The sequence below is a fragment of the Myxine glutinosa genome, chromosome 2 (assembly GCF_964187855.1).
Source record: "Myxine glutinosa chromosome 2, kmMyxGlut1.1, whole genome shotgun sequence".
Classification (NCBI taxonomy): domain Eukaryota; kingdom Metazoa; phylum Chordata; class Myxini; order Myxiniformes; family Myxinidae; genus Myxine; species Myxine glutinosa.
The window spans coordinates 42,577,243-42,605,061 of NC_136262.1; the positions used below are offsets into that span (position 1 = coordinate 42,577,243).

A 27,819-nucleotide genomic window follows, 5' to 3' on the forward strand; every position below is an offset into this window, starting at 1 on the left:
GGCAAAACTGACCTGGTTGTTCTGAATGGAAACCTGAACCAGTTCAAGTACAGGGCCATTCTGGAAGAAACATTGCTTCCATTTTCTCGTGCAGCCTTTCGAGGAAACTTTGTCTTCCAAGATGACAATGCACGGCCTCATCGTGCTCGCATGATCCAACACTTTCTTGCTGACCGTGGTGTAGAGCATATGTAGTGGCCTGCCATGTCCCCGGATATGAATCCGATAGAGAACTTGTGGGCAGAATTAACGCGTCAAATCGACCACTTGGACCAGCAGCCCACCTCTGTGCGTGAATTGCAGCAGGCTATTGTCACTGCATGGCAAGCGATTCCTGACCAAACCTTGGCAAATCTCGTGAACAGCATGCCTCAACGTGTACGTGCTCTACTGAATGCTCGTGGGGGTTACACGAAGTACTGAACTGTAATTTTACTGTCCGTAATCCCAGTCGTAATTTAACTATTGTTTTTGTTAAAAAAATTTTTGGCTAATGTGCAAAATAAAGAGATACTTCTGGAAAACGTACAGAAGTTTAACACAGTACTGTCCATGAATTGAGTTCGATATCAGTTTACATCACTTTCAAGGATCAATTTATTTGTTTCGAAATGTCAAATGTGGTTTTTGTTTCTTTTAAAGGTCACATTAACACAATCTAGAATAATTTCAACATAATTCCAATGAACTTTTGGTTCTAAGACATCTTGAAAAGTAAGTTCACCCCCACAAAAAAATATTCCATATTAAATGCCAAGTCTGTATATATATATATATATATATATATATATATACATATATATATATATACAGTATATATATATATATATATATATATATATATATATATATATATATATATATATATATATATATATATATATATATATATTGTAACGGATTTGAGAAGTGTAACGGATTTGAGAAGTGTAACAATTTTGAGAAAGTGTAACGAATGTGAAAAGTATGGTTTTGTTGTGTGTAACTGACCCTCGTAATGTAAAGAATGGTCGCAGCTCGTCCTCTTAGTTAATTCCATAAACCTACACACAGGACACGATATATCCTTTTAAATAGTTAGTCCCTTATTCTCTGTGTAGGCTAAGGATGTGTTTCCCACTAGTTTGACTCTTCATTGCACCGAATTAAATAAGAGTAGGCCCTCTGACGCCCCATGGCAGCTTCCAAGTGCCAGGTTCGCCACTTTGCTGCAATTGCCTCTTTAGGCACTTTACTGCATTTTCATCCGCCGTCCACTTTGCTGCTATTGACTCCATTACGCACGAGGTAACGCCGAAGAAGAAAGGCGGGTCTCCACCTCGTCATAGAGGGGAGGAGTAAGTCGGCCCCGCTCATCCAACCCAGAACAAGGGGTTTGGCTTGAGAGGGCGGAGAGAGAACGTTTGGGGAAGGTTCGAAAAGGGTGAAGGGCGGGGCCTATATAACCCGCCGCGGGACGCTCCCAAAGAGATCTGAGATGAGCTTTGACGGAGATGGGTCCAGGAGATGCGCTGGAGACGAGCAGGTGTGACCGAGCCACCGTGAGACGTGCCGCGCTGCAGGAAAAGCGGACCGGGGCAATGCAAGGAGCGCACGAGGCAGCAGTACAGAGAAAGGAACTTCGCCCGCGCAGTTTGGGACCAAAGCTCGGCTTCTTGACGGCGGTGCCTTCTGGCCCGACCGTGCCCAGTACCCGCTGAACCTTCCTTGCCTCTAAAAGCCACCCATCTCCAAGCCATTCCTTCCTGCCTGCATTTCCCCGTGTAAGTGTGATCGTCCGTCTGTCTTTAACGTTGTCCTGGGGTTTATTAATTAAGCTTGTATAGGTAAGCTAAAGATTTCACTGTGTGCCTGCTCCTTCCATTTTCTGTATATAACCAACTGCTCTCTTTGCTTTGGCTTGTGAAAATAATTAATAAAACCTGTTATTCCTCCGTACGTCTTCTTCTTCCTCTTTACATTCGGTCGCTTTAGAGTTTTCCACATTGAATAGCTGTGGCGCGATCGGGCCAAAGTTTGGGTGAATCGGGGTAACTGTTCGGCCGCGGGGCCTCCGCTCGGTAAATAACATCTAATCCGCGGACCGTAACAATATATATATATATATATATATTGTTGCGGATTCGGGGTCAGCGCTCTCCTTATCAAGGGGGGGTTAGTCCCCTTGTCTTTTAAGCTGGCCGTTCCCCAATCCTGGAAATTATGACGTCACTTCCGGTCGGTATTAGCCAGGGTGATTGGTCAATGGAGTCCCAAATACCTGCTTACTAACCCGACCGTAAAGCGAGGAGATAACTCTCACCCGAGCCGCAGCGTTAATGGATACGCCGAGCGAAGCGAGCTGCGACTCAGGCCATTAACAAACAGTAAACCCGTTCCTGAGCGGTTTCCGAATCGTGCCACAGGTACTCAATTGAGAAAAGACGCAAGCGATCGAATGAGCGGAAACCCAGAGTAAAGGGAAGAACAAATAAGGGTTTATTTAATTATATACAAAAACCCAAAGAGGAAACGAAAGGAAAAGATTGTACAAGAAGAAGAGCAAAAGGACAAAGGGCAATCTTAACTATACAGTCTTATCGACAACCCCGGACAAACAGACAGACTCACACGGGAGGGTAGTGGTAGGGGAGGAAGGTCCAGGCAGATGGTCCAGGTGATGGGATCCGGCTCCGATCCAGGCTCCGGGTCCGCGGCGAAGAATGGCAGGCAGCCTTGCGTGTCGTTGGCGCACGACCGGACCTTTACATATGCGAGGGCTGGACTGCTGCATGCGTAATATATGCGCCAACTCTCTCTCTCTTAATCACTCAATGTTCATAAAGCGCCTTTCAAACGAGTTCATGAAACCCTCGCGCAGTTCGTATTCAAAGCAATCCCCGGCGCAGTCCTTACACAATCAGCCATCTCCGCGCAGTCCGTACACAATCAGCCGTCTCCACGCAGTCCGTGAAAGGGCTTCGCGCGTGCGCTTATACAGACTTGGCATTTAATATGGAATATCTTTTTTGTGGGGGTGAACTTTATTTTCAAGATGTCTTAGAACCAAAAGTTAATTGGAATTAGGTTGAAATTATTCTAGATTTTGTTAATGTGACCTTTAAAAGAAACAAAAACCACATTTGACATTTCGAAACAAATAAATTGATCCTTGAAAGTGATGTAAACTGATATCGAACTCAATTCATGGACAGTACTGTGTTAAACGTCTGTACGTTTTCCAGAAGTATCTCTTTATTTTGCACATTAGCCAAATTTTTTTTAAACAAAAACAAAAGTCAAATTACGACTGGGATTAAGGACAGTAAAATTACAGTTCAGTACTTCGTGTAACCCCCACGAGCATTCAGGAGAGCACGTACACGTTGAGGCATGCTGTTCACGAGATTTGCCAAGGTTAGGACAGGAATCGCTTGCCATGCAGTGACAATAGCCTACTGCAATTCACGCACAGAGGTCGGCTGCTGGTCCAAGTGGTCGATTTGATGCGTTAATTCTGCCCACAAGTTCTCTATCGGATTCATATCCGGGGACATGGCAGGCCACTCCATATGCTCTCCACCACGGTCAGCAAAAAAGTGTTGGATCATGCGAGCACGATGAGACTGTGCAGTGTGCATTGTCATCTTGGAAGACAAAGTTTCCTCGAAAGGCTGCACGAGCAAATGGAAGCAATGTTTCTTCCAGAATGGCCCTGTACTTGAACTGGTTCAGGTTTCCATTCAGAACAACCAGGTCAGTTTTGCCCCCTGCATGAAAAGCAGCCCAAACGGTCAGCCCACCACCTCCAGCTTGGACTCTTGGCACTATACAATCTTTGTTGTAGGCTTCCTGCACTTGTCTGTGCACTCGGACACGGCCATCTTGACGATAGACTAGAAATCTAGACTCGTCACTGAAGATCACGTGATTCCAGTGTCCTGGCTGCCATTGACGGTGCTCTCTGGCCCACTGCAATCGGCGCTGGCAGTGTTGTCTGGTCAGGCGTGGCTTTCTCAGGGGGACGCCTGGCACGATAGCCTGCCTGAACCAGTCGTTGGTTGACTAGCCTTCTGGATACAGGCACTTTTGTCAGTTGCTGCCACTCAGCCCTAAGCTGATTAGCTGACTTGGTACGGCCATTGCGGACTAACCGGTGCAGCTGGCGATCATCCCTCCTTGTGCTTCTGCGGGGACGTCCTGGCCTCGGTATTGGAGTAGGGACACCCCTCTGAGCATTTCGTTTTAGGATCTTTGACACCTGACCTTGAGTGATGCCATACTGCCGAGCAATAGCACGCTGTTTCATGCCGTAATTTCGTAAAGCCACCGCTCCATGACAAACAGCATTGTCGAGTTGACGGACCATCTCCAGAGGAAGCGGCAATAACTTTTGGAAACGTGCAGCAGTTGTTTTCCACTCATACAGAACGCAACAACCCTTGTATACACGACTGTTAAGCCAATCATCAAATGCACCTGTCCGTACATTTTGCCACGCCACCTGTGATATAATCCTGTTGTTGACTTCTTGCTGCGACAGACAATCAGTGACATGGTTCTTTTAACAAATAAATCACCAAAGTGTAAAAGAAACTCACCAGATTGATATACTGAGTTAAGAAATTAAACCCAAGTCAAGAAAAAAAAAAAATTCCATGTTAAATGCCAAGTCTGTAGATCAAGCCGCGCCACGACCACCAGTGAGCTCACCTCAGCCCTGGTTGGATCGCGAGGGCTCGCCAGCTCCGCCCTTGACAGGGCCACGCCTCGTCCTTGGCGCTCCGCCCCCTTCTTCTCCGGCTTGTTCGCGTGCGTAATGGCGTTTGGAGCGAGGTAGCTAACGCTGCTGGCAAGCAAAGGCGCGTAACCAATTTGGAGAGAGAGAGTGCAAAATGAACGGAATCGGGCCTATCTTATTTGCTTAATACAACGCAGATTCAACTATTGGGAACACAGCCTTAACTAAACACAGACTAAGGAAATAACTGGAAGTCCTATGGTGTCCTACATGTTGCATATGGACTAACTATGGGTGCGACCTCATTAAATGATGGGATATTTACAAGAGTTATTATTTACAAGTATTTACAAGTGAGGGGTTCTCAAAACCACAACACTGTACCCTCCTTTCCTCCAGGCCCGGTCCGGGCCGAAAAAACTTTAATTTAATGTGACACTTAGGTGTGGTAACCCTCTACTTTTAACCTCACCCTGAGTGCGACAGTTTTAACACTAAGTATGTCCCGCCTGCTGCGTTGCATTCTACCTAACAGACTCATGCCCACAGACTAACCGAATTGCGGAATTATTTTCAAACTACACATTTAGCTGGTGGGGAGCATTATTTACAAAAACACTACTATTTTGATTATTTACAACTACACCCAGGACCTGTCTTTTGTGGGAAACAAAAGCAGGACTTTTGAGAAGAGGAAGATCATTGCCATGCACTGCACTGCACTGCACTGATACACCATACCATATGCACCAATAAAACAAAATGCATGAAAAGCACCACAAAGCACCAAAGAGCACCAAAAAGCACCATAACAAAAGAGAATGCACCAAACACATTTCAAAACAATTATAATGGCGTCTTCTGATGTCTTCTCCGCTAGGCCGCTGGTTCTGGTTGATCTTCATCTTGATGTTATTTTTTATTAAAAAGGGCACACACCGTGTCCGCTTTTTATTTACGGCCAGCAGGGCCAACTGAGGTGGTCCACCTGCTGGCATGGATGCCACTTTGAATACAGTGGTCCACAACCAGACACCGCTGGCAATAATGGTCAGTCCCCAGCAGAGACGCCAGGCCACAGTACGTGTGGTCCAAAGTGGTGCCAGGCCACAGAACATGTGGTCTATATGTGGTGCCAGTGTGGTCCATATGGTGCATCAGTGCAGGCTGGAGGCAGCGAAGGTGCGGGCACACAACTGCGGCCACATGCGCACTCCCCGCGGGCCCAAAAAAAAAACAAGTCCATGAGTAGGGGAAGGAGGACAAGCAAAGCAGCGGGCAAGGGCGCAAGGGTACACATTAATACAAGATAATGCAAGGTGAGGTGCGCAGGAGAGCGAGCCGAGAAAGCTCGTCCCTAGCGTACGTCCCCCCCCTGTCACCTACTCTACCCTTGCCCCTCCCCCGTATTTACACAATCTACACATTTATCAAATCCGTCGCTATGTCCCGTCCCCCATATCTCCCCTAATGCCAAATTCATCCCCAATCCCTCCCAAGAAGGAAGGGATGGAGTACAAAGAATGTCAACCCCACGTCAAGATGCGTCTCACCATTCCAAACATCTGCAAAATGGGGTGTGGAGTACTGTCACCTCGGTGAATGGATGCGGATGGTGCGAAGAGACGTTCATCCTAGCTATCTTCTAAATGACATTAACACACTTTACACTACCTGGGGTCTTTCCCTGCAAAACCATTGGCCATCTTACACGATGCGGTTCTAAAAACCCAATTCCCATTGAACATACTGTGGCACTCACCAATTTGGGGTCTCACTCCCCCGATTCTACTCCCTGTGCCCTCGCACAATTTCAGGGCTGGGTCGTGTGGCTCACCAGCAGGTCCGCTCACCTGCACACCTCCGCCACTGTACGTCGCCACCCGAGCTTACCTGCTCCTCACCCTAACCTACCTGGGGAAGGCCCTCTGGCTCCCTTACCCCACTACCGCCCTCTCTGGCGTCGGGCTACCCGGGTCCTCCTCTGGATCCTTGGGCCCCATTGAACTCTAACTGGCTCCCAGAGCCTACCTGCGGCCTCACCTGGCCGACAGATTAACAGTGGCGGAGTGCCCAACCAACCATTCTCACTAACAGGCCACACGCCCAGCCATTTCACTCCACTAATGCACCCATCCAAGCACTTCATTCTACTACGCGCACCACAGATGTCAATATCCAACCACAATTTACCTACTCCCTCTACCTACTTTTAAACTACCCTCCCCGGGTACTCGTGAGGGGGTCCATCCTTTCCCCATCCAATCCTTCGCACCATACACTCCACTCCACATATTCCACACTACTCACTCCACACCATTCATTCCATACTCCATTTATTCCATCCGACCAGTCTCACTTGCCACCATGCAAGTCAATCACTCAATGCACAATCACACCTTTCACAATACTCTGCTCAATACACTTTCTACACACACACACAGCATTCCCGAGCAATGCCTCATTTCAACAAGCTCACCACAAAGAACTTCCATACGCAATTCCTCATTTCATCACTCTCATTACAAACACACTGCATCATCTAATCTACATGGTTTTCCCTCTAACTTAGTGCTTCCCTGTCATCCCTTATACAATGCACATTCTCGTCATTATAATCCAACTACCCTACTCTACGTCCCCACTACTTGTACAATGTCACTACTTAAATCTTGTGTTACCTATTGTCATTTTCTAGATCCCTAGCCATTTATCCTAACCCTCCCGGGCTAGTTTTAACCGCCACCCCATAAACTACTGCTCATGTGCCCAAATACTGATGGGAGGGATGGTAGATTTACCATCCCTCTACACCGTATACCATTTGCCATCCTATCGCCATTAGTCCACTGTACTTGAGCCTCTCGGTACGTCATTATATTTTCATCACAGCTCGGCTTCGAAAAGCCGAGCGATGCATACGGGTGGTCTGTCTCCTGCAGGTTGGGTCCGTCCGGCATTCGGATTCAGGAGAGGAGGTTTTGTTGGGCCAAGGCTCCAAGCACCATCCCGGCGCAAGGCGTTGCGCTCCCAAGCGCGATGGCCCAGCCTTGCCCGGCCGGAGCGCCGCCACCACAAGGGGGCGCTGCTCCGACCCCTCCTACCTCCCCTCGAACCGGGCCGGTTGCCTTGCCTGGCAAAGCGCGGAATCGACCGTACAGGGCGGAGCCCGGCGCGGATAGCGCACGACGGTTCTTGAGAAACCACCGCGGCTACGACCTCCGCCGGTCCCCGCAGCACACAAAGCCCGTCACGGACCGAGACCTCGCTTCGGCTATACGTCGGCCTGAACGCTAACCCGGTTAACGTCGATGCGCGACTCACATGCTCAAATCCACATGCGACTCTTCTCATACTCACACATCCAGGTGTCTCCATACACTCTTTTTTATTTATTTATTTATTTATTTATTATTATACTGAATCGAGGCTCGTGAAAGAGCTAACATTTATTTCACAAACAAATCAACCAGACAAACAAAATATACAAAAAGAGGGAGCGGAAGACAAGATGGGGAGAGAAGGGGAAGCACACAACCACAACATTTGAGAGCAGGGAGAAGTGTGGGAGGGAGAGGGCTTGGGGGCAGGAGGCGTGGGAAGGGGAGGGGGGGGGGGGAAGAGGTATAAAACACAAGGGGACCGAAATTAGCGGGGGTAGAAAAGATCAAGGTTTTGGATGGGGGAGGATAAGAGATGGTGGTGAACAGCTGTTTTAAAGACCTGGAGGGTGGAGTGGGATTGAAGAGAGTGAGGGAGTTTGTTCCAGAGGCGGGAGAAAAGAGGAATGAAGGAGGGAAGGTGAGCAGAAAGTCTTGATTTTGGCAGTTTAACCATAAGAGGGTTGCAGGCAGATCTTGTGCGACCTGGAGGAATATTTGGGGGACAGAGCCCAGAGAGGACTGGGGGGGGCAAGGCCAGAGAGGAGTCGGTAGAAGACGGGAAGACCACCAACCTGCCTGCGGTGAGTGAGTGAAAGGCCCTTGGAGTTAGCTTCATCGCGGGAGATTCCAATGATTCTGAACGCTTTGGTTTCAACAGCGTGAAGACGGGCTAGGTGTGAGGCAGGAGCACCAGACCAGAGGGGAGAGCAGTATTCCATAGAGCTGCGGATGAAAGCCTTGTATGTGGTGAGGAGCTCAGGTGTGCCAAGGAAGGACTTCGCACGACGGAGGATGCCCAGTCGGCGACTGGCTTTGGAGGCCAGATTTGAAATGTGGTTTTCCCAGGAAAGATCATGGCAAATAGTGAGACCCAAAAGCTTGAGTGACAGAACTTCTTGGAGAGAATTATTCAGAAAGTGGATGGGAGGGTTTTCCAGTCGGTCTTTTCGGAGAGACATCGTAAGAGTGTGAGATTTATCAGGATTGAAAGACATGTTCCATTTGTTTGCCCAGTCTGTGATTTTGTCCAGGTCTGCAGAGAGTGAGGAGGCTGCAGACTGCCGATCTGAGGGATGAGGAATGGAGCGACAGAGAGTAGAGTCGTCAGCAAAGAGATAGAGAGGATTTTCAAGAGAGTCAGAGAGATCATTGATGAAGACCAGAAAAAGCACAGGGCCCAGAACACTACCTTGGGGAACTCCAGCCTGAACAGGAAGAGGAGATGAGAGAAACCCATTCAGGGCCATTCAGGGCATTCCATGCATTCCTCTCACGCATCCATTCTCCTCGCACACTCTGTTACACACTTCGTAACACACCTTTCTTCCCCGCACTCCTCGCGTGCACTCGCCCTCGGTACTTACTCCGTACCACTCATGGGGGTGCACTCTTGCATCCACCCTCTCAGCGCACACCTACCCACGGGTGTGCAATCCCCTATCGCACACCCAATCATGCGCTCTACAAACAACCCAGGTGTGCACCCTGGTGTACTCGCCACAACCAACTCAGGTGTGCATTCTCGCACACTCGCCACAACCAACTCACACTCCGTGTCACTCTCACCCCCACACATACAATCCGTCGTGCATTCTCCCTCACTCTCGACAACACACTCGCGCTCCGGCGCCATTCGCATACGCGCGCCATTCTCTTTCATACACCTCTCCACGGACATTTTACAAGCGCCAGGGTGCCGTTTCGATCCCAAACGCGCGAAAAACCCTCTCGCGCCAAACACTTTTCCGAAAAACCTTTTCGCACCATATACAGCCCGACTCACCTTCGGGATCCTTTTCTCCACACGCACCTGCAAACTTTCATTGGGGTTAAGCACGGCATCATGATGTGGATACAGACTTTGCGTGCATTCCATTTCTTCCCCCCGCGAGTGCTGTTCTAAGCCTGCCGTCTCTGCAATCCCAATTTCGACTATTTCTTTTTCAATTTGAATTAATTCTTTCTCTTTATTAAGCTCGACGACCACGGGCGCTTATAAAATTTTCTCTACTTCGGCGGTCGCCGGCTTCCCCATACCCCGGGTCGCGATTTATATACCTGTCCACGTGACTTCGCTCTGCTCAACGTCGCTCAACCCGCGCTCCTCGAGTCGCACTACCTCGGCGCGTACAAATGCGACCTCCTCGCTCGACCTGCGGTTAACCTCCCTCTCACATTCCCTTGTTTCATATCTGGCTTGCCCCTCACCAGTCCCTCATTTACTCCCCGAGCGTGGCCATTTATGTCCTCCAATTGTTCCCCTACTCTGCTTTCTAATCCCCCCAATTTGCTGTCGAGTCCCTCAAATTTGCTGTCTAACCCCTCAAATTTGCTGTCTAACCCCCCAAGTTGACTTCCCAATTGCTCCCCCATTCTATTTTCCATTCCCTCACTATCGGCCCTCATTTCTCCCATCTCTTTCCTCAATCCCCAATTTTGGCTTCCCAATTGCTCACCCATTCTATTTTCCAATCCCTTGAAGCTGTCTTCTGTTTTGACCATAAAGGCCATCATTTGGGTCACAAATAGGCCCCAGTCTACTGGTGCCGTGGGCTCGGCTGCCGCAGCCACGTGCGAGGCACCACCATTTTGTGCGCCTGCAACCCTCACTACCGCACCTTCTTCGCTTTCCTCCTCCATTACTTCCACCTCTTCCCTGGGGTCCTGGGGTGACTCTAACTCCTCATTTCCCCCCACCAGCATCCGATCGCCTTGATCATCCATGGCACGATTTTAATTTGGATGTTATAATAAAAATTTCGGCCGCTCGTATTTTTGACCAAATTTTTTAAAGATAGTAAAAAAATTTGGTTTGGGTCCAATCCCACTCCTGACACCAATTGTTGCGGATTCGGGGTCGGCACTCCCCTTATCAAGGGGGGGGGGGGGTTAATCCCCTTGTCTTTTAAGCTGGCCGTTCCCCAATCCTGGAAATTATGACGTCACTTCCGGTCGGTATTAGCCAGGGTGATTGGTCAATGGAGTCCCAAATACCTGCTTACTAACCCGACCATAAAGCGAGGAGATAACTCCCACCCGAGCCACAGCGTTAATGGATACGCCGAGCAAAGCGAGCCGCGACTCAGGCCGTTAACAAACACTAAACCCGATCCTGAGCGGTTTCCGAATCGTGCCACAGGTACTCAATTGAGAAAAGATGCAAACGATCGAATGAGAGGAAACCCAGAGTAAAGGGAAGAACAAATAAGGGTTTATTTAATTATATACAAAAACCCAAAGAGGAAACGAAAGGAAAAGAATTTACAAGAAGAAGAGCAAAAGGACACAGGGCAATCTTAACTATACAGTCTTATCTACAACCCCGGACAAACAGACAGATTCACACGGGAGGGTAGTGGTAGGGGAGGAAGGTCCAGGCAGATGGTCCAGGCGATGGGATCCGGCTCCGGACCAGGCTCCGGGTCCACGGCGAAGAATGGCAGGCAGCCTTGCGTGTCGTTGGCGCACGACCGGACCTTTACATATGCGAGGGCTGGACTGCTGCGTACGGAATATGTGCGCCAACTCTCTCTCTCTTAATCACTCAATGTTCATAAAGCGCCTTTCAAATGAGTTCATGAAACCCTCGCGCAGTTCGTATTCAAAGCAATCCCGGCGCAGTCCTTACACAATCAGCCGTCTCCGCGCAGTCCGTACACAATCAGCCGTCTCCGCGCAGTCCATGAAAGGGCTTGGCGCGTGCGCTTATATAGTGCGTTTATGTAGATCAAGCCGCGCCACGCCCACCAGTCAGCTCACCTCAGCCCTGGTTGGATCGCGAGGGCTCACCAGCTCCGCCCTTGACAGGGCCACGCCTCGTCCTTGGCGATCCGCCCCCTTCTTCTCTGGCTTGACCGCGTGTGTAATGGCGTTTGGAGCGAGGCAGCGAACGCTGCTGGCAAGCAAAGGCGCGTAACCAATTTGGAGAGAGAGATTGCAAAATGAACGGAATGGGGCCTATCTTATTTGATTAATACAACGCAGATTCAACTATTGGGAACACAGCCTTAACTAAACACAGACTAAGGAAATAACTGGAAGTCCTATGGTGTCCTACGTGTTGCATATGGACTAACTATGGGTGCGACCTTATTAAATGATGGGATATTTACAAGAGTTATTATTTACAAGTATTTACAAGTGAGGGGTTCTCAAAACCGCAACAATATATATATATATATATATGTATATATATATATATATATATATATATATATATATATATATATATATATATATATATATATATATATATATACAGTATATATATATATATATATATATATATATATATATATATATATATATATATATATATATGTGCACTACCGGTCAAAAGTTTTAGAACACCTCAATTTTTACAGTTTTTATTGAAATTTACGCAGTTTAATGTCCAGTGAATAACCTGAAATGGTACAAAGGTAAGCAGTAAACTGCTCAAGGTAAAAAAAAAAAAAGTTTAGGTTAGCAAAAACGGGGAAATAATGTAAATTGCACAGTTATCTATCTATAATTCCAGTAATCTCTGTGTGTTTGTTTGTTTGTACGTTTGTACGTTTGTTTGTCTGTGACCGCTGTTTCTCGACAACCACGGGTCCGATATACTTTAAACTTGCCAGGTATATTGCTGGGGACCCGAGGATGTGCCTTTTCAAGGTTTCATATTAATCGGACAATTACTTACCGAGCTATGTCCAAAAAACGATTCAACCAATCAGAGAGCAGCGAGCTATCGCGTGTGCCGAACGTGGCGGACACACTCTGCCTCGGATGGCACATTTGAGAGCGTATTCATTTATTTCACGTTTGCAAACTATGTTGGCGCTATGTTGGCGTTAAACTATGTTTTAAAACTAATAAAAACCCCGGGGGGATTGTCACTGTACTCGCAAGCCGTTCGCCGTTCGCTTTGGCGTTGCGAATGAACCAAAACATTTCATGCACCAAACCATTTCATGTAAAGCGTTCGCCGTTCGCTTTGGCGTTGCGAATGGACCAAAACATTTCATGAACCAAACCATTTCATGTAAATAGAGGGGGGGATATAATTTTAGATATAGATATAGTACGGGCATGCCCTAGTATTGTAAAAAAGGGCCTTCTTCAGGGAACAAGTAATGGGTTAACAACTTACTGCTCTTCTGCAGCAATGTATGTAAATTAAGCCTTGAAAGCTGATGTAAACAATTCCTACAGGTGCCCCAACCTCTGCTGATTACTTGATTACAAACCCCCTGTCTGTATAAAAGCAGTATTGGAACAGACTGTTATTACACCCTCTGAAGCATTATTTGGACAATATTGCACTGCACGAAGTAGTATATTGAAAACTGGAGGAAACTCTGACAGGAAGAGGTCTGGCAGACCCAAAGCCATAACAGAATCAGAAGACAAGTTTCTGAGAGAAACAGCTTGCGTGATAGGCAGCTAACAGGACAACAGCTTCAAGCACAACTTAACACTGTTCGAAGTAAGCAAGTCTCAGTTTCAACTGTGAAGAGAAGACTTCGTTCTGCAGGTTTGACAGGTCGAGTGGCAGTAAGAAAGCCATTGCTAAGATGGCAAAATAAGAAAAAGAGGCTTGCCTGGGCCATGAAGCACTGCCAGTGGACTACTGAAGACTGGAAGAAGGTCTTATGTACCGATGAATCAAAATACTACTGAAATGATACCACTGTATTAAGAAACCTGGGTTTAATTTGCCCGAAGCGGATGGTGAGTCATAATGCCGAAGGCCTATATGTACCGTATTGTTGGAAGAGATGTAACTCCAATGATTTCAATATTTGATGGTCATTTTAACAATTGGTTTGTTTGTGTTTCACATTGAATGAAAAACGTGAAGGTAGAGCATGGCGATTGTGATATATGACAGGTTCGACGATATGTTCAGCATGAACAGCATATAAATCAAAGGAGTCAGCCGCATGGAGAGTCAGCCACAGCTCCGCCGTAATGACATCAGACGTAATCACATCACCCTGTCATGTGACCAGAATCTCAGCTCTGATTGGTATACGTTTGAGGGTACAGACATACATACATACATACATACATACATACAGACGGACAAACTCTGTTCTAGCCGGCTCTGCCCGATGGGCTACGCCGTAAAAAAAACCACCAACAACAAAAAAAACATATCTAGCAGGAGGTCGTTGATGCTTGCCTATCATCATAAACCTTCTATTTATTACGTACCTACTGCAAGTGCTTATTGCTTACAAGGTGCATAGCCCACTAGTGTGTGTGTGTGTGTGTGTGTGTGTGTGTGTGTGTGTGTGTATGTGTGTGTGTGTATATGTATATTATGTGGTTTCAGGTATCCCCATTTTGAAGGGTTCAGTACTTGAAAGAAATTATACACGTTGCAATCCTGCTAACGCCTACGCCTTTTCCTTATGTCAGACATCAGCCTCCTCCTTCAGTGCCTTTCCAAAGATATCCTGGTGGAAACTTTTGGCTTAGCCCTAATATAGAGGCGTGTCTTATTTGCCCAATGAATGGTGAACTTCAAGACTTTTGAAGGGGGGGGGGGGGGGGGGCAGTGTTAACGGATGAGACACATTTCCCTTTGACAGGATTACAAGTTGGCAACGAGCAAACGTTTCCATTTTTGTAAAACTTGTTTGTTGACCCAAGCATTGTGAACTATTGGTTGGTTCTTATCTTTGCTCCATGGTGTATACAGAGCTCGGATTGCAAAGCATAAGTACTTTCAAGGAATTCACGTTGTGATGTCGAGGCTTGATCGAGTTGAAGTGCTGTTCCTTATCTCTTTCACATTTGCATGAAGTTGCTGCGGGATCGTGGGTTAAATCTTTAAGTTTAGTTTGTAATCAGACGGTAACGTAAATTTGTTGGATATTTTTGTTTATTTGATGAAAACTGCAGGAATCATTTCATGGAAGAAAACGATATACTGTAGTTCTCAAGTGCACCATGATATTTTATGATACATCTCTGATGTACTGCTTCTTCTTCTCTCATTTGCAGTGCATGGTTGTTGGTTGGTGTATTTGCAGATGCGTCGCTGATGCAGTGCCCCCTGTAGGTTAGAGCAGCAATTTTTCAATTTGGCCAGGGTTCCAGCAATTGCTCACCTAAATTAGTGAAGGACACCCTGAGATCTCTGGCGTCCACAAAGTATTGCTGGCAGACAGGACACCCGGCTTAATGTCCATCTGTAACACACACATTGATGATTCATCCTGCATGCAAAACACAAAGTTTGTAGTTTCTAGGTGGGCCGACATTCAAACCCAGGCTAGACACCTCAGAGCGCTCGTGCGCATGTCTCTCGACTATCCTGCCAATGAACTTGGAAAATAATACGTAAAGTTTGTATGAAAATACTCATGAAAATGCCGAACTATTGTGTTTTTAATTGGCAAGGTACAAGGTAAGTCAAGTGCTGCCTGCATTTATTTGGTTTGATGCTGTTTTGGGAAATCTTTGCCAAGAGAGGACTTGCTGCTTGTATGTTGATGACGCAGGTGTGATGAACCCAGTCGCCCTTTCTATATCTGGTTTTGTTACCCTCGCCAGAGGAGAGAGTATTGCATTTGAGTCCGTTTGTTACTTGCAAAATCGAAGATTTTTCAAGTATATTGGTCGGTTGCGTTTGTTTGTCTGTCTGTTTGTTTGTTTGTCACCGGCCTACAGGTCACAATTTTCAACCGATCTTCACGAAACTTCACCAAATGGTAGAGTTGGTCAAAAGCAAGAAGCCTATTGTTTTGGGGGTCAAAAGGTCAACATAGGCCAAAGGTCACCAACTTTGCTAAATTTCTAAAATCCGCAATTTTCATCCGATTGACTTGAAATTTGAAGAGGACTTGCATATCTGGTCACTGAATTCAACCACCAAGTATTTTTGAGGTCAACATAGGCCACATTTCTAAAATCCTCAATTTTCATCCAATTGACTTGAAATTTGAAAATCACTTGCATATCTGGTCACTGAATTCAACCACAAATTATATTTTAGGTAAACATAGGCCAAAAGGTCAACATAGGCTGGATTTCTAAAATCACCAATTTTCATCCGATTGACTTGAAATTTTAAGAGGATTTGCATATTGAGTCACTAAATAGGGAAACTAACTATTTTTGAAGTCAAAAGGTCAACTCAAGGTCAACCTTCCAAAACCATCATTTTTCATCTGAAAAATCGTCACTTTTCTTCCTATTGACCCGAGCTTTGATCAAGATTGTCAATTTTAATCTTGATGAAATGGACAATTTGCTGTATCAATGGAATTTTTTTGGGTTTGGGGTGGAGGGGCGGATTTTGCAAGTATCGTGTTCCGCATGACGTCCTGTTTGTTTGTTTGTTTGTCTGTTTGTCTGTATGTCCGCACAGAATAAATATGATTTTCTCTGCAACCTTTGGTCCGATTGACAGGAAATTTTCACCATAGGTGCATCTCCACCTGTATAATTTTTTAATGATAATTGTGATGTCATATGTCACGTGGTTCGGCCGCCATCTTGAAAAAAAAAAAAAACTTTTCATCTCTATATCTCCGAAAGTACCGAATAGAAAAAAATTGAGACATGGCTCATTGTAAAGAACTCTCCATGGGGAATAAAATATGTTAATGGTGATGTCATAGGTGCCTCCATTATGACGTCATAATTCGACATGTACAAAACTTCATCCAATCGAGAGGAAATTTATTGAGCGTCATGTCGGCATAAACTGGTGGAGAAAAAAATAATGATGACGTCATCCGTCACGTGGTTCGGCCGCCATCTTGGAAAAACCGAAAAACTTTGCACCTCTATAATCTCCGAAAGCACTGAATAGAAAAAATTGAGACATGGCTCATTTTAAAGAACTCTCCATGGGGAATAAAATATGTTAATGATGATGTCATAGGTGCCTCCATTATGATGTCATAATTCAACAAGTACAAAACTTCATCCGATCAAGATGAAATTTCTTGAGCATAATCTAGGAATAAATTAGTTTAGAAAAAAATAATAATGATGACGTCATCGGTCATGTGGTTCGGCCGCAATATTTGTTTTAACACAAAAGCCTTAAAAACCACAGAAAATACATCCTGGCGAGGGTTTGCCATCTCTGATCGCTCTTTTTCTTGTTTGCTATTGTCTCTGCTTGTATTATCCCTGCATATAGTTATTTTATTGTTAAGCTCTTATCTTATGAGTAGAAGGCCATTTTCTTCTTGCGTATGCAAGGACTCAGGATATTATTCTGGTTTGAAGCATGGGCAAAAAGGAAGGGGATGCCATATAGGTGAGGAAGAGAAGTTGGAAGGATAGTGAAGACAAAATGATTAAGGGAATTGGAGGAGAAGGAGGAAGAAAATAAAAAAGGGGTTTTGGAGGAGGTAAGAGTCGGACATTGTGTTGGGGTTATAGCAAGTGTCACCTGTAACAACGCTCCAGACCAGAGAGCAGAGGTAATTCCCTAAACTTGTTTGATTTTATTTTAAAAAATTCTGATCAATGTTTGTAAAAGGAAAGAAGAAGATGTTCAGGGATACCTTTTCCTAGTTTTCATCACTAATTCAAGTTAAATCCGATAACTGTGCGTTGGATAGAAATAATGCTAAAGTTGTCACAATACAGTGTTGGACATAAATCTCGTACAATATGTCAGTGATTACAATGACAAATAATTTCTTAGTCACCAACAAATTGGCATGAGGAAAAAGTTTTCAATAAGAAAGAATTTTTTTTTTTTAACCTATGTGTTTGAAGTTTCACCAAAGTAATGAAAGTGAAGTTGTGGTGGAGGGATTCTAATTCTTCTATTTTCCGACAGGAAGGTTCATAACTGCCATAAGTGCCAGCACTGTGACATACTCGTGGAGGATGGTGCCTCACTTGACCACTTCATCCAGAACCATCTTCACTCAAACCAGAGCCAACCACTGCTTACCTGCAAACGTCTCATCAAAACAGAGTCCGCTTCTCCCCCGTTACCGACGAGCCTTCTAACCGGGGCTACAACGCCGCCTGGTGATGCTACCCAGGAACTTAGAAAGACATCGAGCGAGCCAGTTGGTAGCCCTTGGACCGCGGACCTCGATGCCGGCATTGCGGAGCACCTCAATACCATTCGCAAAACGTCTACCAGGCTAGCCAGCCTCCTGACGTCAGGCCAGCAGGCAGGGAGAGCCACACTACCAGACTCGGAATTCCCTGGCGTCTCTGAATCCCGTCGTGGCAGTTCATGGCATGAAACCCCTGCGCAGTTTGCAGGCAGTAGTCCTGAGGTTAAAGATCAAAGTTTGCTACCAAAGGTCACAGCACAGGAAGAGGGAAAGGTGATGGTGAATGGGGCATCTGCACCAACTCCTTCGCAAGATGGCAAAGCGAAACCAGATTTCCCAGTTCTCATAAAGGTAAGATTACTGTGGACTTTGTTTATTCATTTCTGCATTCCAAATGAAAGCTTGATGAATGTCAATTACATTCATTATGAAATTTTGCACCATTAAAAACAGTTTTAATGGTTCAGGGCTGGATTTTATAGGGTGTAATGCAAATACAAGTTGATAATAATGGTGTCAACAAAGCCATATAATCTCACTTCCTCACTAGGCACTATCGTGAGGCTTTTTTTTTTTTTAACCTCCAAAAGATGTGGTTATAATTGGCAGCAAGTTGTTTCACAGCGTCCTCTGGTCATTGATCTTCCATAAACCTGGTTCCATAGGTGAGAAATTATTTGTTCAAACTGACAAGTCAGTCAGATTTAGGACTGTGTCGCCAGGTGGTTCACCTGCTCAGCTCCTGTGGTATCACATTCATTTGGATCACGCTTCATTGACTTCAAAAATCTGAAGAGATTTATTGAATGGGAAATTATTTGCGGAAACCTAAATGGAATTCTCACCTTAAGGTTTAACGCATATTACAAGTTTAAAAGCAAATGTATACAACAACAACAACAACAACATGCATTTTAAGGCCATTTTCCCTGCTAGAGCGGGGGTTAGCCTTGCGGTCCCCATGACAATCTTCTCCATTTTGCCCTATTTTCTGCATCTCTCCTTGTTAACCCCCTTGCCCGCATTTCTTCTTCCACCATCTTTACCCAAGTCTTTCTCTGTCTTCCCCGTCCTCTACTTCCTTCTACATTCATTTCCATCACTCTTCTCAAACAGTCACTTTCATCCTTCCTCAACACATGACCAAACCATCTCAACCTGTTCCTCTTCACAGCATCAATCACAGGCTCTATTCCCATCATCTTTCGCAATTCATCATTTGTCTTCCTCTCAACAATACTCCACACATCCACCGAACCATTTGCATTTCCACCCTTTCCAGCCTTCGTTGCTGCTCTACGTTCATTACCCATGTCTCGCTCCCATAAATCATAACGCACTTCTCACACATGCAGCATACACCTTTCCCTTCAGCTTCAACGACACTTAAAAGCAAATGTATACACTATGATATGAACAAACAACCCTCGTGCCGTCGAGTAGAGAAAGAACACATGCGCTATTGTATTTATTACTGAAATCGTAATAAAATATGCAATTTGGTGTCTGTCTGGCGATTTTTGACCAGCGATACATTCGGTCGTTACTTATCCAGTCTCAACCAAACTTGACAGGAAGACTAAGGGTCACACAATGAAGGTTGTACCAAATTAATTGGCCCCTCTCCCCATGGGGGTTTTCCTTGCCAAATGTGGTTGCGTGTTGAGGTGTATATTAGGGTGGTCCAAAAATTTGAAGATTTGATTTTCATTTCTCCACAAGCCTGCCCCTATTCCTATTGAAGAAAGTAGTTTGTGGTGAAAATTTGAGCTTAATTGGACAATATTTAGAGGTTGCTGAAAATGTTGACAAATTTTAATGAATAATAAGATGCAGAATTTTTCGCATCATACATCAATTCATAGATAATTATCTATTTTCAATTACTCAAATTATTTATTATTGTTGGCTTGCACTTGTCTTCAATGGTATGACCTAGAGATTGTGCAAAAGCACTGGCCAAAAACATAGCACGCCGATCTGAGAGATTTACTCCGTCCAAAGTTGCCACTATTGCTGGAGTGATCACCTTGATGGGAGCCTTTTTCGCCTGTTTGGCAGAAGATGGACTTTGGAGTTTGAATTCATTGTCCCCTGAATCGGAGCTTTCAATCTCAGACTCATCATCATCATCAACCACAGCCGATGTTGATGGAACAGATTGCATTGCTGTTAGTGTCTCAGCAGCATGTTTCTTCTTTCTTTTATCTTCATTCTCAAGCCTGATACGCTTTCTGTTCTCCTTCACTGCCAGAGTGTTGTCCACAGATCCCATACGTGAACTTGAAGGATCCTCACGCTGCATGATAAGGAATGCTTTGTCTTCTTTATTCGTCATTTTCTCAAGCGCATCATTTGGTGAGATATCGAAGAGGGATTGAAGATCATCTTTGAACATCTGCTCCTTCACTCTATTGTTTTCGAATGTCTTGGTTCTATTTTTCTTTACCAGTTTGTCGGCATCATACAACTTCAAAAGTTGGCGCTCACAGGAATCTACTCTCTGCACTGGAATTCGTGCTTTCTCCCAGTATGCACACACAGCTTGTACACTAAGTTTGGCACTTTCACGAACTGTATGGTGTTCTTGTATGTGATGGTACACCATTTTCTGCAATGTGTGTCCTTTGGTTGGTTGTCCCCCACATATTATTTCCTTTTCAGACTTGCCCAGCAACCAAACTGTGGAAGAGCTGCGAGTTTCTGCCATCTGAAAAAAACAGGATAAATTTAAAATGTTATTTTTTGAGCAACCTCTAAATAAGTTCCAATTGACCTCATATTTGGTTCATATGATCTTTATAAACATAGGAACAAGGGAAGCCTTGTGGAGCATGAATTTTTAATAGTATTAAATATTACATATATCTGTGGACCACCCAAGTGTATGTCCATGTTAAGATAGCTTTATCGTGGCGTTTTTCCAAAGCTGCTTCTAATAACAAAACTAACGATAACAGCATAATATTAATGTTATTACAAAATAAAAATTAATACTAATAATATCCCAACTCCCCACAGTGGTTTTCTCCATCAAGTGGGTTGCGTGTTGAGGTGTATATCTGTGTTAAGATAGCTTTATCGTGGCGTTTTTCCAAGGACGCTTCTAGTAAAAAAAACGAATGATAAGAGCATAATATTGTTACGGACACGACTTATTAAGATGTTATGCTGGGCCGAGTGGAATGGCCGCCGTGTTCGCACAAGTTACCCGATTATACTCGAACGTTGGCCGAATCGCGCTACGCTAGATCAATGAAGGAAAGGACACAACGGCTGGGTTAAATGACACGACACCAGGGGTACAGTTCTCAAGACCTCCGGAGGAGGATATAATATTTGTTATGCAGAACGTTTAGATTACACGGCACAAGAGGTACAGCACAGAAAGGTGGGCACTTAAACACGGTCTTATCTTAGCCCCGACAGACCACAGACAAACGGGACAAGACTGACTCACACAGGGATTGATGGCAAGGAAGGGCAGAATCGATGGCTCAAGGTGCACCTTGGCTCAGGGGCAGAATCGACCCGGTCCGGTCCAAAGATGCGGGTAGGTATCGTCGCGCTGGAGGTGGCGTCCGTTCTTCTTCGTGGCTGGGGCGCATCTGACGTCACCTCCGTCTTCCTGCGCATATATCCAGCGGGGAGTGACACGCCCTCGGCTCGTTAGCTCCGCCCCAGATGGAATCGGTCCGCCGCTTCTTATTGGGTGCGGGGGGTTACCGGGCTCCGCCCTTGACGAGGAGCTGACAGTGAGCCCCTTCGTGGTAACCCCGTCGGAGCACATGGTCAATGGCGGCTAACCAAGCCGGAGTGAGGACGCGCACTCCCCGCGCCGCTGTTGTTGTTGTTGGTGTTGTTGTTTCATGAGGAAGAGATGCGGGGAGGTATTGGGAGGTCCTAAACTTACTACTGGTGCCATACAATCACATTCTGGTGCAACGAAGAGTCAGAATTAATGGAAACGAGTCCTTAACTGACATAGACTAAGAATAACTAGCAAGATGTCCTATAGTTGTCTACGTGAGATGCGGTGAACCTGGGCACGACATTTAATGGGGGAAAAAGGGGAAGGTCGGGGCTACAGAGTGTTGTTTACAGACAATGGGACTAGGGAATGGGGGATTGGGGATAGTTGGGGAGTATTGGGGAAATAGGGGAATATTTACAAGCGGATATGGATGGAGGCCAAATCCCATATCCGCAACATTGCACCCTTCTCTACCTCGGGGCGTCCCGACCCGATAAATTTTTACCTACTTTAGTGTGGCACTCAGATGTAGTTCCCTCTACTATTAACTCTACCCTGAGTGCGACAGTTTTACAGATGTTCACAAATGAGTAAATATGTCCCCCTGCGACGTTGCACCCTTCTCCTCACTGAAACACACCCACAGGATAACCGAATCGCGGAAAGAATCCTCAAACTAAACATACAGCCGGTAGGGAGCATTATTTACACAAGACTACACTGATATTTACACTACGATCCATGACCTGTTTTTGGAGGAACACATGCAGATGTTATGCATAGAGAGAGAGCACGCATGCCAGCATCGATACACCAACCCACGAGTGCTCTGTGGCCTTACGGCCTTTAATAATGTGCAGAGCACCCCATCCAAGCACCAAAAGCACCACCCCATAATGTACAGTCAGCACCATCCGGTGCACCAATAAAGTGTTCAACAATCACCGGTGGTGTCGCAGCCGGCCGATGTTCTGCCACTGGTCTTGCCTTCATGTGGTGCACTTGGCCTTCTTGCTTCTTTAAAAATAAAGAAAGGCGCCAACCGCGTCCATTTCTGTATTGTGGTGTCAGGGGCCAACTATTAGTGGTTCACCTGTATGGCATAGGTGCCACGTTGACCCATAGGTCCATCCACGGGTGGTGCTTGGCCGCAAAAGAACTGCGGTCCATTGTGGGTGGCCACAAACATTGCGGTCCATATGGTGTATCGATCCAGGCAGCAAGCAGCGAAAGTACAGGCCCACAACTGCGGAGCCAGCACCTCTCTCTCCTCTCTCTCTGCCCCAAAGCCAGATCCTCGGAGGTGGGAGACAAAAGAAGAAGACAAGTGAGTAAGGTGGTAAGGGCGCAAAAGTGCACGCAATACAAGATGATGCACACTGGGGGCACATGGGAACCAGGTGAGACAGGTACGTTCCTACCGTACGCCCCCCCCCCCCCACCAGGTAACCTACATGGCCCCTCCCTTACCCCTTACTGTATCCACAAAACACAACACTACCCATAAACATCTACTTTACAAATCAACAAACGTCCCTACTGTCTTCCCCGTTCCTCCCATAAACCAAATTCGTCTTCTCTCCCTCCTAACCAATCAAATTTGCCATTTCCAACTCTCATCAAAATTTGCCATCTCCAACTCAACATCAAAATTTGCCATCACCAATTCATCATCAGTCCCTCCTAAGGAGGGAGAGATGGAATCACCCCAATGTCTCATCCACGTCGTGATGCGTCTCACCAATCCACACAGCAATTCTCATTTCCTGCACACAGAACAAAGAAAACACAGGTGTGGAGTCATCATCATCACCTCAGGTAAGTGGCTGCGAATGGTGCGACAGGTTCATCAATCCTAACTATTTCCTAAATGACTTTAACAACTTTACATTACCCGGGGTCTTTCTCCTGCCAAACCATTGGCCCTCTTACACTATGGGTTCTAAAAACCAATTCCCATTGACCAAACTGTGGTGCTTTTCAATTTGGGGTCTCACTCCCCCGATTCATCTCCCGGTGCCCTCGCACAATTTCTGGGCCACGACGTGTAGCTCTCCCCGCAGGTCTACCCACCTGCACACCTCCACCACTGCAGTTGCCTCCGAGCTTACCTGCTCCTTACCCTAACCTAACTACCTGGGGAAGGCCCTCTGGCGCTCTCCCCACTCAGTGCCCTCTCTGGCACTGGGCTACCCGGGTCCGTCCTCCGGATCCTCGGGCCCCACTGACACTAACGGCTCCCAGAGCCCACCTGCGGCCTCACCTGGCCGACATCCTCACAGTGGTGGAGTGCCCAACCAACTACACACACTAACAGGCTACACGCCCAGCCATTTCCACAACACTAATGCACCCATCCGCAATACCATTCTGCAACCGCACCACAAATGCCAATATCCAACCACAATTTACCTATACCCTCTACCTAACACTTACACTACCCGCCCCGGGTATCCGTGATGGGGGTCCACTCTTCCCCCATTCACACCTTCGCACCATGCACACCACTCCGTACCACTTACTCCAAACTCTCTCCACACACCTGTACTTGCACACCTGTGCTCTCACTCTTGGTGCCGCCTGCACCCTTCTCTCCCCAAGCGCATTCGCGCTGATCCACAACACTCACTACTCACACACTGCTCCACACACCTGTCCAGTTGCACACCTGTGCAATCACACCTGTTCAATTCTCAACCACATGGCATCATCTCATCTAACTACTCCCCTCTGAAACTTGCGCTTCCCAGTCGCCCCTTTAAACTATTGCGCTCCCTCGTCATTATAATCCACACTAATCTACCTGCGTCCCCACTACAGGTATCAGTCACTAACTAATCTTAACGTTACCTACTGTCATCTTCGCTAGATCCCTATCAATATCCTAACCCACCCGGGCTAGTTTTCACTGCCATACACCCCATAAGCTATTGCGTATTTGCCCCACATGGGAAGGGTGGCAGGGATGCCACCCTTACCCACCGGGCCCACCGCTCATCAATCCCCCAGTCCTCTGGCACTAATAAGCCCCCCTTATTCAGAGGTACTGGGTCCCGCCTCAGCATCTAAAGCCGAGGCAATCCACGGGGGCGCCTGCTCGCCGGTGTAAGGCCTTATCCGGTCGGTGTGGACGATCCGAGGGAGGGCTCGTGGCCCCATTTTGATCTTAATGACCACGTCACAGATTTGCGACAGGACGACTCCTGGGCCTTGCCAGGGGGAGGTGAGTTTTGGGCACCTTCCCTTCCGCCTCCGGGGATTAAAGAACCAAATCTTCATCCCCGGAGCGTATTGACTCCCCTGGCTCCGGTCGTCGTACCTGCGCTTCATCTTTTCCCCCGCCAGATGGAGTTGGCGGCGGGCGAAGGCATGGACTAGCTCCATGCCTTCCTCTAGGTGACGTGCGTACCCCTCCCTCGGCGGGTTAACCACTGTGTCTGGCACGGGACCGCATAGCAAGTCGGCGGGAGCCCGTAACTCCCGCCCATACATAAGCAACGCTGGACTGCATGCGGTGGCCCCGTGCTGGCTGGTTCGGTAGGCCATGAGCAAATAAGGGAGATGTTCGTCCCAGTCATCCTGACGGGTGGCGGTGAACAGTGCCAGTTGTTGGATTAGAGTTCGGTTGAATCTCTGCACCATCCCGTTAGATTGAGGCCTTAAAGGCGTTGTTCTGGTTTTCCGAATTGACAGGAGACTGCACACATCTTTTAGCAATTTGCTCTCAAAATTTCGTCCCTGGTCGGTGTGCAACTCCTGTGGAATCCCATGCCGGCACACAAATCCTTCCACGAAGGCCTGCGCTACCACCCCTGCTTCTTGGTTGGGGAGGGCGTAGGCCTCCGGCCACTTGGTGAAGTAGTCCATCACAACGAGGATGTACTTATTACCTAGGCGGGTGCGGGGTAGTGGGCCTAGGATATCCATGGCCACCCGCTCTAGGGGGGCCCCCACCTGGTGTAATTGAAGGGGGGCCCTCATCCTCCGTGCTGGTCCCTTTAAGTTCTTCCTCTAACTCCACTTAATTTTTTTCTATGTGCTCCCGCACCTCCCGCTCTTTAACCTCCATCACCTCTACCACCTTGTTCATTTTCCTCGTCAGGTCCTCGTGTACCGTCTGACACTCTTTTTTAATTACCCCTACGTCCTTTTTCATCTCCTTCTGTGTCGATTTTAAACCCTCTATTACCGCTGTGTTCTTCTTTACCTGGTCCCCCAACTCCTTTTGTCCCACTGTCAGTTGTTCTACTCCCAGCGTCAACTCCTCTATACCACCTTGCAATTTTACAGTCCCCTTTCTCACCTCCTTCTCCATGCGCTCCTTACAGTGCCTCACCTCCTCGCGCACTCCTCCGACCTCCTCACTCACACCTCTTCTGATCTCTTCTCCCATCACTTGCATCTCCTGCCCAGATGCCACCCTCATCTGCTCCATTTCCTCCCTGTGAGCATCCAGTTTGGTTTCTACCCCCATTCTGACCCCCTCTATCTGCTGCCCCATTTGTTTAACTTCCCTTTCCGCTTGGTCCCTCATTTTGCCTTCCATACTGTTTTCTAACCCCTCTAACCCCTTTTTCATCCCTTCCATTTGATTCTCCTGAACGGCCATTCTGTTTTCTACCCCCATTAACCCCTCCTGTATTTCCCCTAATCTATTGTCTAATCCCTCTATTCTACTCCCTAACCCCCCGATCTGGGCCCCCATGTCATCCCTCAATTTCTCGCTATTGGACCCCATTTGGCCCTCCAATCGCTCACCCTGAGCATCCATCCGGTTCCCCATTACCCCCATTTGGCCCTCCAATCGCTCACCCTGAGCATCCATCCGGTTCCCCATTACCCCCATTTGGCCCTCCAATCGCTCACTATCAGCCCTCATTTCCTCCCTCATTTTCTCGCTATTCTGGGCCATAAGGGCCTTCATTTGTATGAAAAAAAGGTCCAAATCTACCAGCGGCGCTACTACGGTCGCGGGCGTGGTCGCCGTGGCCATGTGCGAGGCGCCATTTTGCGCGCCCGTAACCTCGTGCGCGACGACGCTATTTTGCGAACCTGCCACCCTCACTGCTTCGCTCTCCTCATGTCCCTCATTTTGGTCCTGGATCGACCCTGCCTCACTCTCCTCTACCGGAACCCAGCCGTCTTGATTTGCCATAGCGCGACTTTCAAAATTCGGGTTTTTATTTTTTTTGTAAAACACAATCAAATTTCGCCGTTATAATTTCGAGCGCGTGTAACGCGCTCCGGGACCGATCCCACTTCCCGACACCAATTGTTACTCTAATAGTACAATTGGTGTTCCAAAATTTGGGCCTAACAAATTTAGTCCCAGGTCCGAATCCAACTCCTGACAACCAATTGTTACGGACACGACTTATTAAGATGTTATGCTGGGCCGAGCGGAATGGCCGCCATGTTCGCACAAGTTACCCGATTATACTCGAACGTTGGCCGAATCGCGCTACGCTAGATCAATGAAGGAAAGGACACAACGGCTGGGTTAAATGACACGACACCAGGGGTACAGTTCTCAAGACCTCCGGAGGAGGATATAATATTTGTTATGCAGAACGTTTAGATTACATGGCACAAGAGGTACAGCACAGAAAGGTGGGCACTTAAACACGGTCTTATCTTAGCCCCGACAGACCACAGACAAACGGGACAAGACTGACTCACACAGGGATTGATGGCAAGGAAGGGCAGAATCGATGGCTCAAGGTGCACCTTGGCTCAGGGGCAGAATCGACCCGGTCCGGTCCAAAGATGCGGGTAGGTATCGTCGCGCTGGAGGTGGCGTCCGTTCTTCTTCGTGGCTGGGGCGCATCTGACGTCACCTCCGTCTTCCTGCGCATATATCCAGCGGGGAGTGACACGCCCTCGGCTCGTTAGCTCCGCCCCAGATGGAATCGGTCCGCCGCTTCTTATTGG

The 27,819-nt window shown here is 46.9% G+C and overlaps 1 protein-coding gene across 2 annotated transcripts in view; it reads left to right on the forward strand.

The window, feature by feature from the left end:
- LOC137413651 (zinc finger transcription factor Trps1) overlaps nt 1-27,819 on the forward strand; it is a 131,189-nt gene that overhangs the window by 21,979 nt on the left and 81,391 nt on the right. For both annotated transcript variants that reach the window (XM_068099082.2, XM_078773224.1), the window contains exon 4: nt 17,903-18,485. In XM_068099082.2, coding sequence (XP_067955183.1) covers nt 17,903-18,485 — 583 coding nt within the window. The remainder of the gene's footprint in view (nt 1-17,902; nt 18,486-27,819) is intronic.